Source organism: Epinephelus fuscoguttatus, linkage group LG18, assembly GCF_011397635.1.
Source record: "Epinephelus fuscoguttatus linkage group LG18, E.fuscoguttatus.final_Chr_v1".
In the NCBI taxonomy this organism is placed as follows: Eukaryota; Metazoa; Chordata; class Actinopteri; order Perciformes; family Serranidae; genus Epinephelus; species Epinephelus fuscoguttatus.
In genome coordinates, this window is record NC_064769.1 from 22,383,088 (window position 1) to 22,394,668 (window position 11,581).

General features: G+C 38.0%; 2 protein-coding genes across 3 annotated transcripts in view; both read right to left on the bottom strand.

The window, feature by feature from the left end:
* LOC125906227 (calcium/calmodulin-dependent protein kinase kinase 2) overlaps nucleotides 1–1,400 on the bottom strand; it is a 28,071-nt gene extending 26,671 nt beyond the window's left edge. For both annotated transcript variants that reach the window (XM_049604713.1, XM_049604712.1), the window contains exon 1: nucleotides 1,067–1,400. The gene's annotated coding sequence lies outside the window, so the exon portion shown is untranslated. The remainder of the gene's footprint in view (nucleotides 1–1,066) is intronic.
* Nucleotides 1,401–3,356: 1,956 nt separating this feature from the next.
* Nucleotides 3,357–6,780, bottom strand: snrpd3l (small nuclear ribonucleoprotein D3 polypeptide, like). Its single transcript, XM_049604720.1, has 4 exons — nucleotides 6,650–6,780; nucleotides 5,806–5,946; nucleotides 3,864–4,056; nucleotides 3,357–3,583 (listed from the first exon to the last, which is right to left on the bottom strand). The coding sequence occupies exons 2-4, from the start codon at nucleotides 5,929–5,931 to the stop codon at nucleotides 3,519–3,521; spliced, it is 384 nt and encodes a 127-aa protein (XP_049460677.1). The 5' UTR covers nucleotides 5,932–5,946; nucleotides 6,650–6,780; the 3' UTR covers nucleotides 3,357–3,518.
* Between the last annotated feature and the right edge of the window lie 4,801 nt (nucleotides 6,781–11,581).

Here is an 11,581-nt window from a genome sequence, read left to right on the forward strand (position 1 = left end):
TGAAATGTATTACTTTGTCTGACTAACAATCTAAAACCTAAATATATATAAAAATGATGTTCAACAGAGACACTGAGCAGTAATCCCTCAAATGTGCTTGACAAATTTGCTTGACTTTAACAATTAACTGACATGTCATTTCACCTCTAGCTGATCATTTCTTTAGTTAAATATCTAAACACTCGTTTTCCAGTAGGTTTTTACAGAATAGTGAACATCTACGGAATAGGAAAATGCAGCCAAATCTGTCAACAAAAGACATACCTGCTTTCATTTCTCCCAACTCAAGAAAATAGGATTTACAGCCCATTTAATCGGCAGCAGAAATAGATGGTGCATTTTAAGTGTGTTTCAGCCTGTCATCATTAACCAAGCCACTGTATCCTTAGAAAAGGGCATTAATCTTAATCAGGAAGTCAGTTTGAACACATGTAATGAATTGAAGAGTGGTCTTACAGCACCCCAAACGCAAAGAGAAGGGAATCAGGGAAGAGATGTGGCATTAGAGGACCTGCAGGCCAATATAAGATTCAAAGAGGACATGTAAATGCAACTTTGGGAATTTAAAAAGCCAAACATAGTGGCAATGAAAGCAAAACTGCTTCAGTACAAGCAACAGCAGCATTAACTTACTTTGAGCATCGGTGAGAACTAAACGTCGATGCAATTAAACCTTTAAACCAATATTCATCACCTCGTATTCTTCTGCAGTTTCAGAAATACAAACAACAACCATTTAGCTCCCCTAGTGCAGTAATGGCTATCTGTCACACACAACTGAGAGCTGTCACATTCACTGTAAACATTCACACGAGTAAACACGTTATTATTATTTATTTTCACAGGGGGAAACGAGTGTTAGCGTCGACAGAGGTCCCACCAAGCTAACTGAGCTCTAAGCTCCAGAGCCCAACAGCTCGGCTAACGTTAGCAGCTGCCTCATCTGTCAAGATACAGATGTTGTTGGGCAGGAGTCAAGGATGCTAGTGCGGCTGAGTAACGTCCGGTGACACCGCAACAGAAGGCAGACAAAACCAAACACTATCTCTAAAAAAATAACCCTTACCTTAACGTGTTATTTCGGCCTTTAAGTCAGAATTAAGAGGTTCCTGCTTCTTCTTCGGCTGCGGTGAAAGTAGCGTCCGTACTACGACGGCTAAGCTAGCCGTTAGAGGAGCGGAGACAGACTGATAGCCGATGTTGTGATGGACCAATCCAGCTGAGCTCACAGGTCCCGTGTTTCACACAGAGGAAGTGTTGGGGACACGGGCAGTGTGGTGGCTTCAAGGAAATAATTACAGCAACATGCCTCACAAGGAGCGGAGGAGGTGCGGGCTGCCGTTTGTTCCCCTTTTTGTGTCACTCACGACCTCGAAATGAAACACTTGGCTCTTGGAGGATTTCTGCTCCAGGCACTTTGTGGCCGACTGGCTCCCCCCTGTGGTGAGAGGGAGAGTTGCACCCTGGAGCTCAGCAGCTTTGTGCAGTATGGTTTTTACACTGTTTTTAATATTAATTTAATCCTAACAAAAATACAATTAAAAAATGGGTTAAATAGCATAATATTCAGGTCTACAAATAGTATAGACTCCACGGTAAATACATATCCTATCAAGCATTACAGTGACCAAGTGATTAGCTTTTTAAAGGGACAGCTCACCACAAAATCAAGCTTAGATACTTCTACTCTTGTACATAGTGCTATTTATCAGTTTAGATAGATTTTTTAAATTCTTTTTACTGTCATGATATAATTTCATAGATCTTGCTCACTGTGAAATTATTAAGTGAGAACTTGTATTGACATACAATGATAAATAGCAATGGATAACACCAAGTTATGTAATGGCACAGGTTTGAATTTTTAAGTATGTTATCGTAATTTTGGTGTCACAGAAAAATGAATTCCATTAATTCCATTTCTTATTTCATGGTTCATAATCATTTTTTTTTCTTTCGGGTTTTTAACCTTCCTGCACAGCAACATAAGGCTGAGAATTAATATGAGAAAAATGGAAGAAAAATAAATTAGTCACACACACGTGCAAAATAAATAAAATAGATTGATAACCTAGATAATCTAGATTGTTTTGGTGTGAGTTGTTGAGTGTGGGAGCAATCTCTCAAATATAATGGAACCAAATAGCACTTAGTTTGTGGTGTGACAGCATGGTGATGTGTTTGGTGGGCAGGGGTGTAAATATAGACATTGCAGGCAGTAGGATTGCACTGAAGCCCCTGGGGTGGAGGGGCCCGTAGAGAGGGGGCCCTTGCAAGTGATTCAGATTTCTACCTTGGAAATATACCTGTGTTTGAAGAGTAATGATTATAAAAAGAATAATAGTAATTCAAAAACCATGCCCTCAAAAAGGCAAAGCCATCCACATCAGGGTTTTTGTTTTTATATTTTTAAATAGTCTGTATAGCTACCTATAAAATCTATAAATTAACTATAAAAACTATTCAATATAACAATTCATTTCTTACTTTCTTTGATTTTTTTTGGCAGATATGCAGTGATTGTGGGTATTATGTATGTTGATGTCCAATGTAAAGTCTCTATTTGTGTCGAGACAACACACACACACACACACACACACACACACACACACACACACACAATAGCCTGCACTAGGGGCTGTCATCATAGTGTGCACTGGGGCCCGTCCTAACTTCCTTGAGCCAATGTTGGTGTGTGTAGTTTGGTAGAAAGCAAATAGTTCCTACATGAAAGCGCTCACAAGACCTGTAAGTCATCTTGAGTATTTGAGTCCTGATTACTGGATAGAGACAGAAAACCACAAGCCGAGAGCCATCTAATTCCATTATATTCCAGAGAAGCCCGATACCTCCAACACTCTGCAATTCGCACCAAAACAGTCTAGACTGATGAACAGCACTACACGAGAAAGGAAAAATATCTTGTCTTGATTTTGGGGTGAGCTGTCCCTTTGACTGCCCACCTACCCATCAAGTTCTCTGTCAGACAGTCGGACAAACGTGCCTTCATTGGTTTACAATTTCACAAACCTGAGCAAAGACTGAGGCCAGGACATTCTTTTAAACATTTTTAGACAATAGTCAAATTTGACCTCAAGACATGTGAGGTGTAACTGATGTATCTTGCCACCCACCAAATACTAAACATTACATTTCTTAACTTTGACTAATATTTGTTGCAAAATATCTGTGATGCAAAATCCAACTGAGGCATGTAGGATGCTGAGAACTAAGGTGATCAAATGAAGAGTAGACATTCAAAAATCAAGCATTTGTAGCCTTCAAAGAGGACCCAAAAAAAAAAAAAAAGGTTGTCACCAGTAATATCTAAGTTGAATTCACGAGGACAGGACACATCAAATTGAAATATGTTTATTTCCATAAAAAATGAAAGTAAGTTGCTAAATTGCAAAGCACAGGATTGCAAAATATACCAAAGAGATCCAATCCAAAGACAACAAAATTAAAAAAGAAACAAAAGACTATACAATGCAACAATCTGGACACAGCTGGAGCAATTATCGCCTCTTCTGGAAGATGTTGCCTCTTCCCATTCCACCACGGCCCCGACCCCTCGCAGCCACTGCAGATGAAAGCAGGGAAAAAGAACAGTTTTAACAAAATGATACAGAAGCATCTATTGGTTCAACAAGTTTGCCACATATGAAGAAAATGAAAATGTGCTAAATGTGGATAATATGAGCATACATGCAAAACTATGCAGTGAAAATATCCCTGTATTAAATGCTACCTTTGTAAAACTGAAGCTGAGAAAGTCTTTTTTATGTGAGAAGTTATGTCACATTTACTGTAAACATATGGAAATGGCCGACGAGATACTGGTCCAAAAACTCTGCACCCACCTTGTGCTTTGAGAATAGCGGCCTTGCCCCTTCCTGCGCCAGATCCCTGGTTCTTGTTCTTCATACTCTTTAACATGGGAGCGTTCTTTAACATGTCCGGTAAGATCAGGAAACGAATCTTGCTGCCACGGATATAGACCTGCTCCAACTGTGCCACCCGACCATCACGATAAGTCACTGTTATGTTGGACATCTGTGGGGACAGGAGATGTGGAATTTTAGCTACTCGTCAAGTTGACTCACGAGGTTGAAAAAAAATCTTTTTCATGTTACAGCAAATGTAAAATGAAATTCTTGAGCTAAAAGTGGAAATGCACCCCAAAGTGAACTTCAATTCTAAACTACAGCTTAAATCACAGTGCAAGCCCACCTGTTTACACACTGCAACAATAGGTCTGTTAATCAGTGGTTCTGAATCTTGGTCTTTCAACACAACATCTCTACTGCTTTCATTTCTTACCATCTAATAAGGGACCAATTATTTACAACTCGGTTTCCAGGATTTTTTTTTTCCAGTTGACTAGCTAGCAGGATGAGGAGCCAGGTCTCTAGTACTTGAGAACCAGGGCTGATAACTGTTGTGTTAAATGAGACACCACCAGATGGAGGAGATTGCAAAACTTGGTTTAACTAGAAGTCACAGTCTATTGTGTCTAGTTGCATGGGCCCAATCATTGTCACCAAACTTCACAAATTTAACAAGTAGCTTCAAACTGAGTCATCTTGGAAGTTAGCAGATGAGGAACACACAGAAATAACACTTACTCCACACAAAGATGTACGATCATTTAAATATAACAGCATGCATGCACCTAAAAAATATAGTGGGAGGTTGAATAATTTATTTTGATCCAAATGAACAGTTTGTATCAAGGAGAAACCAATTAAAAAAAAAAAAATCAAATGTAGATTTGTAGGAAACACTGTCAACACAACAGCATCAGCTTAAAAAAAGTTACACAAGAAGAGGGTAATCCGTCAATTCTCCTTAAATCTCACACTTAAGGAGTATTTTCTTACTCTTTTAAAAGTAAACTAAAAACATATCTTTTTTTCAAAAGCTTTTAGTTCGGTTTTTAAGTGTATTTTTATTTGTTTTAGGAATTTGTATTATTTCTGTTATCGCCCCCCTTTTTAAGAGTAATGATAATAATAGTACCCTCTTATTGTGTTTGTTTTTATCATGTCCTGCTTGTTTTTATTTGTGTAATACATTGTCATATGATATCTTATGTTTGTCATGAATGATGCATCTTAAGCACATTGAGTTTGTGCTTGTAGCATGAAATGTGCTATATAAATAAAAAGTGACTTGACTTTCTATATTGTTACTCATCACATTTATGGGCATTTACTTAACACATATGATGGGATTAGTCAAAACTTGAGGACTCGCAACACAAAATGAGTTGTGTGTGTTCAGGTAATCAAGCACACGAGCTAGTCAAGGTTGTCTGAACTATGCAGTTGCCAAAACTCAAGGGACAGTGAAAAGACAAAAAGAGTCATAACCAGGGTTTGAAACTGGCACGAGCTACCAGCCAAATGCAGGTAAAATACGTAAATGGCTGATAGATTTTCATCACTAACTAGCCAAAAAAAATGCAGGTGATCTATAGAGTGGAAGGTAAATTTTGGAATCCACCAGCCACAGTGGCCACAAGTCACAAAAGTTCATATCCAACCCTGGTCATCGCTCTGTGTGGTGTCAGGGTGTAAGGATGACCTTCATTTCTGATTATTATTCATCCTACATTATTGTTAAAACTTTTTTAAAGTTTTTTTGGCTTTTAGCCTTCAATAATTATGATAGATTAAGTGTGAAGATGGGAGAGAGATGGAGGGAGTCCGCGGCCGCTGCAGCAACAACATGACTTTGTGTATGGGACGCCTGCTCTATCCACTGAGTCACCAGACGGCCCATATATTATTAAGGACAAACCTGGCAGTTCATGTTGTCCTCGGCCTCGATCAGCTTGCCCCTGTACACCTCTCCAGTGTTGGTCTCACAGGTCACAATGTGTCCCTCTGCCTCGTGCAGGACTTTGATTGGGACGCCGATGGACATGTTTCAGCTGTGTTCCTGAAAAACAAGGATTGCAGGAAATGTTACAAAATGCAGTCACTGTCACCAACATCTTCCTACAATCTACCTCTACTTCAAGACAATTAAATTACTTCTGTTTTATTTCATTCAAACTGAAAACAAACCACAAATCGGGTGAGTCAATATCAATGTGTTATGTGAATCTGTTAGTTGCATTAGCCATCTCTATGTTGCTTTAGCTCTGAGGCTGTACACATAACGTTAATCAGTGTAAATCGTAACTATGGCTTGGGATATTACAATAAACTATTACATATTAATTATATACCTTTGGTAGGATGCAATGCTTCAATACTATAACTCAGACCTGGTAAATATGACCAGGTTTTCTGTTAAAGCAGATCAACTTAGCCGCTAGCTATATTAGCTACATTAGCTAACGGTAGACTTCTATGAATTACAACTACAAAACTCTTAAGGTATCGTTATCTAATAAATGTTCAGACCTCCATAGATTATTTTAAAGGAATTACTACAAACTAAAGCCTCATGCAACTTAAATACGTAACTCAATTTAACATTAACATTTGATTCTTTACTGAAGAAACTTTGGGTTCTGCAAACAGGCGGAACCATGTTAGCACCGAATGAATGGACTATTAGAAACAACGCAGACAAACACCACTGTTGACTAAACTACGTGATAGCGCGATTTTTAAAAACATAATAAGACGGTTACCTTTATCTTTTCTTGGAAACTGGTAGCGTTTGTTGTTTCTTCTTACCGACTAAGCAACGTGCGCTTGTCGCTTTCTTCGCGTACCTTTTGGAGCCTTTTCCGCCTACCCACAATGCCACAGTGGTTCAAAGAATTACTTCCGGTGGTGCTTTGCGTTGCATTGTGGGATTTGGTGTTTTGAGCTAATATATCGTCTCCAGGAGAAAACCCCTGATTTGTTTATGGGGTTATTGTTTGATGTTGGATGGACTAGAACTGAAGGACAAAAAGTGTAATAATAAGCATATTCGTCAAATATTTCAGAGAAAGAACAATGCTGTAGCTAGACGGAAGTTCTTTTGGAGTTCTCAGATTGTGGACCTGGCTTTTACCCCACAAATATTGCATCTCTAACAAAATCAAAGAAATTCACATTAAAATTTTACATAAAATTTACCCCGTTAATTGTTTTATCGCCAAATTTACCGAAATAGATGATTTATGTTCTTTTTGTAACCAATGTGTTGAAACTATTTGACATTTATTTTTTGATTGTAGAATCACAAAAGCTTTCTGGTCAGCTCTTAATCTCCATTTTTTCAACTCTGCCAATATCAAATACTCCTTTACATTAAGAGATATCATCTGCTACTACAATAACAAAAATAACAAAGATTTTGAGTTTTTATTAAATTTTGTAATCCTTCATGCTAAATTTTACATTCACAAACAAAAATTTGCCAAATCTTGCCCCAATTTTAAATCCTGCCTCTTAGAATTTGATTACACTATGAAATCCTTACATTTAATTGAAAACAGTAAAAGTATCAAAACTTACTGCTCATTATGAAACGTTTTTCCCATCCTCTGACTAAAATCTGTTGCTTATTTTTATTGTCCTGTTATACTGTCTTTATGTCTGTACCAACACTTTTTAGAGTCTTGTATGTATTTTTTGCATTGTCCCATTTGTGGTGTACCTGCTTGTTTGTTTATTTTGTGTATGACGGCAATGAAAATTTGACTGACGCTCTGTTTTCCTGACCCTCGGTCATCTCTGTCACCACACAGCAAGTTTTTGTATAGATTTACATGTAGTTCAGTCAGGCTTAACTCAATAGAGGGACACCCAGGATACTTTTTACTGGTCCTAGCACCCTCCAGCATCATATATTAAAAGTATAATTTCATGGATTTAGTGGAACTTTTTTTTTCAAGGTCAAAAGCAAAGTGTCAGTGTCTTACAGTCATGGTCTGTGTAAAATGGTGTTAATATTGGATGGTCTGTGTGTGCCTATCCAAGTTATTTGGTGTCTTTTCCTAAGCTTTGGTGGTAAGTCTTTTAAATAAAACACATCTTCAAAGGAAATTTGAATGTATTATACCTGTATTTTGGGGTACTACTACCCAAAACCAATTTTTTAACCACATTTTCCACTTACAGTTTGTGCCACACTGCTCCTATAGCTGCGTCTACTTCTATTATGTGTATACATTCTTGTGTATAGACATATTATATATATATGTTTAGTATCTACAATGTCATCATCTTTCGTTGTAGGTTTGACACCTATGTAGGGAATTGTAGCACGGGGGAGATGAAGGGTTGACGTGGAGATATGGAGTGTGTGTGGGCTGACTGCTTCTATAAGCAACTTTGAGCATTTTACTCATATTATCATTATCTTTTTTTCATTTACTTAAAGCATTTCATTTAAATTTAGAAGCAATATGGAATGCTGTGCCTCTTGATGATGTGCCAAAAAGAGACACCCTGTAGGCATCTTAAGAGTCTTAGATGGACTGGCCCCAGGCAATGTTGTAAAGAACCTGACTGCTCCATAGCCTGTGCAGAGTGCAGAGATATGTGCATGAATATGCCAGCACAGCTGGTGTCATTTAAGGTCTCACTGTGAGTGCGGATACGCATCGTGGTTGTCATGGAAATAGAAATTGGTGTGTGCAGAAAATTCAGTGATAATATGGTTTATAACCTAACCTAACCTTTGTTTGGATTCAAAAAAGGTCCTTTTGGGTCTGTACCTGCCAAAGTGCACATATACACTGAGAACAGTTCATATCTGATGGTTGTATGTGAAAGAACATCCTGGAAAACCAACGTTTAGACATAAATTCCACAAAAATAGCATGTTTAGAAGCAGAGATATAGATATATAGATTCTATGTAAACCAACAACCTCCCGCACACATACACTAACATCACGCATGCTGTACATTTAGACTTTTAGAAATTTAAACAGGTACAAATGGAAATTTGCTTTTTCGTTTGTCCCCAGAGTGGTGTCTCACTGAAGCGAAGCCTATACACCAGATGTTTCCTGTATCATGTGGGTCCATGTCTTCATCACATCAGCCTGAGAGAGAACAGAAATAGAATCCTAGAATAAACATCGCCTACAAACAAACGTGTTATTAAATTATTCTGCTAATTTGCTTGTACTTTCTCAGATGACTCATATATATTTTGCATGCCAATGTCATGCTTCCTATATAGTATTTTATCACTGAATAGCACACTATAAAGACAACCACTGGATTGTTTCCTGTCGGGGCATCATACCATCATATACCCTGCCGGAGCCTTGTGTGTGGTTTTTAAGACAGATGATGGGGTCTGTGAGGTAGATTAGGTGGCTGTTATTGTCCGTACCTTCAGCAGTCTGTTGTTTATTTGGGATTTTTTTTATTTATTGTGCTGAAATGACTCAGACATGAATCACCCCTAATCACATAATTTTTATAACCCTTATCTCATGCTTGTCAACGTGGTGCAAAAAAAACAAAGCATTAAAATGAAATGGCTTTATTCATTTTAATATCCCTGGGCATGACCACAAAGTATAACAACCGATATGCATTATTTTTGAATAAACACACAGTACATGCACCAAGTACATACCCATGTATGTTTACTCCTGGAGACATGTCTGTGGCATTGCTTTAAGGCACGTAAATGTTGCTTAATGCAGGCCTTCCCCACAGTAAGAAGGCTTTTTAATGAGGAACGAGAAAGCATAATGGCATAATAAAAGACATCATCCAATGAACCTTCATTTGATTTCCATTGCATTAGCCTCATTGACTGGCGTCAGCAGCCAGGCTACTCTGTAAACACCTCTTGCTGAGTAGTCTGTGACCATGTGTATGTACTCTACGTGAGTGTACCTGTGTTTTTCATGGTGTCTATTTGTACAGGCTCGACTCTGAAAGTAGCCGCACTACAGACATATGGAGTGATATTTGGATAGATTAAACAAGCTCTTTGTTTTGGATGGTTGGTAACTGACCTGTATACATTGGGTGCCTTTGACGCATATGTCACATAGCTGTTGAGCCAGCAACGGACACGTGTTGCCTGGCAGTTATCAAATCACTCATCAAACTAGCAACATCTAATGTTCTGTAGCTATCCTGCACTTTGAGAAATGACTTTTTAACTGATCTTTACACAAGAGATGGTGCTTCAGTGTCACTGATTTCCCCTAAATGTTTTATGGTTCATTCAGGCCATTAGTCACAACTCCTTGTAGGATACACTTCAGTCCATGGGTGCTTCATCTGTAACAGTATGGAGTCTGTGGTATGTATCGGGTGAAGTCAGGCAATTTGTGACATCAGGTAAAATGAGACAAATAAGATTTTACATCCTGGGCTCTTTAAATATCCACAGCCAGTCACCAAACATGTTGCTTTTTATCTAGAAATGTCATTTACATGAAACAATCATTTTGGCGGTCTGAGATAACTAGAATGAGCAGAACAAATATTCACAGAATCACTGGTCCCAGTAATTGCATGATAAGCTACGTGACATGTTGTTCCTCTTTTTGGTAAAAAGAGCCCACAACAATAAGGGTAGTTATACCATTACAACAAAAGTGGTTTGAGGATGTTGAATTTTGTTAACTGTTGCAGCAGTGGTTCCCATGTGGTGGGTCCAAAAGTGGGTCCATTCTGAATGGATCACAAGTGACCTGCGTATGTGTCAAGTTTGTAAAAAGACACTTTATTTTGAAATATAGTGATTTTCCAGCATAGAGCTGGAAGTGCTGTTTCCTGCTGTAGAGTGAGTGACTAATGGACAGCTGCTTGACAGAGACAGCAAACTGGCTCAACGACATGGCCAAATGCAAGTAGGATGCTGAATATATTAAAATGCATGGACCTTAAACTACTGACTAAGGAGAAATCTGGATCCTGTAGCTGGACCAGTTTGGAATTACTGTTTTACAGGGAAGGGTTTTGAGTGAGTTCTTAATGCATTCAGGTAAAATGGGACAAAAAATTAAGCAAAAATTGAACATTTTTCTAACATAAAACCATTATGTTTTTAGGGCTCCCTATTAATTAAAAACATTTTTAGGATTTTTGTCACTTAAAAGATATTAGTGCAGTGAGTCCAGAATTAGTCATCACTGTTACACCCATGCACAGGAGTGTCCATTTTGTATATTGACAATATGACACCAAGGAAACAGGCAGCATAAGAGAAAGCATGGCAAAAAAATGGGGTGATCTTTCTAGATAAAAAGTCAGGTAGCATTAATGATTTAATGAATTAATGAATGAACTAGTAAATGGATTTAACCATTTAAAAAACAAACATGACTGTCCCACTTTACCTTACCAGCTGTCCTATATTACCCGAACATGTTATCAGAGTGAGGTTGGGGTTTTCGATATGCTTAAAGGTCAAAAGTTTCTCAAGAATTTTACAAGGCAATGTATTTTCTATATAGAAATACACTGGCTTGCAAAAGTATTTACCCCCCTTGGCATTCTCTCTATTTTGTTGCCTTACAACCTGGATTTTAAAAGGAATTTGGGGGGGTTGTATCATTTGATCTACACAACATAACTACCACTTTGAAGATGCAAAAAAAAAAAATTTTTTTGAAACAAACAAGAAATACAACAAAGAACAGAAAACAT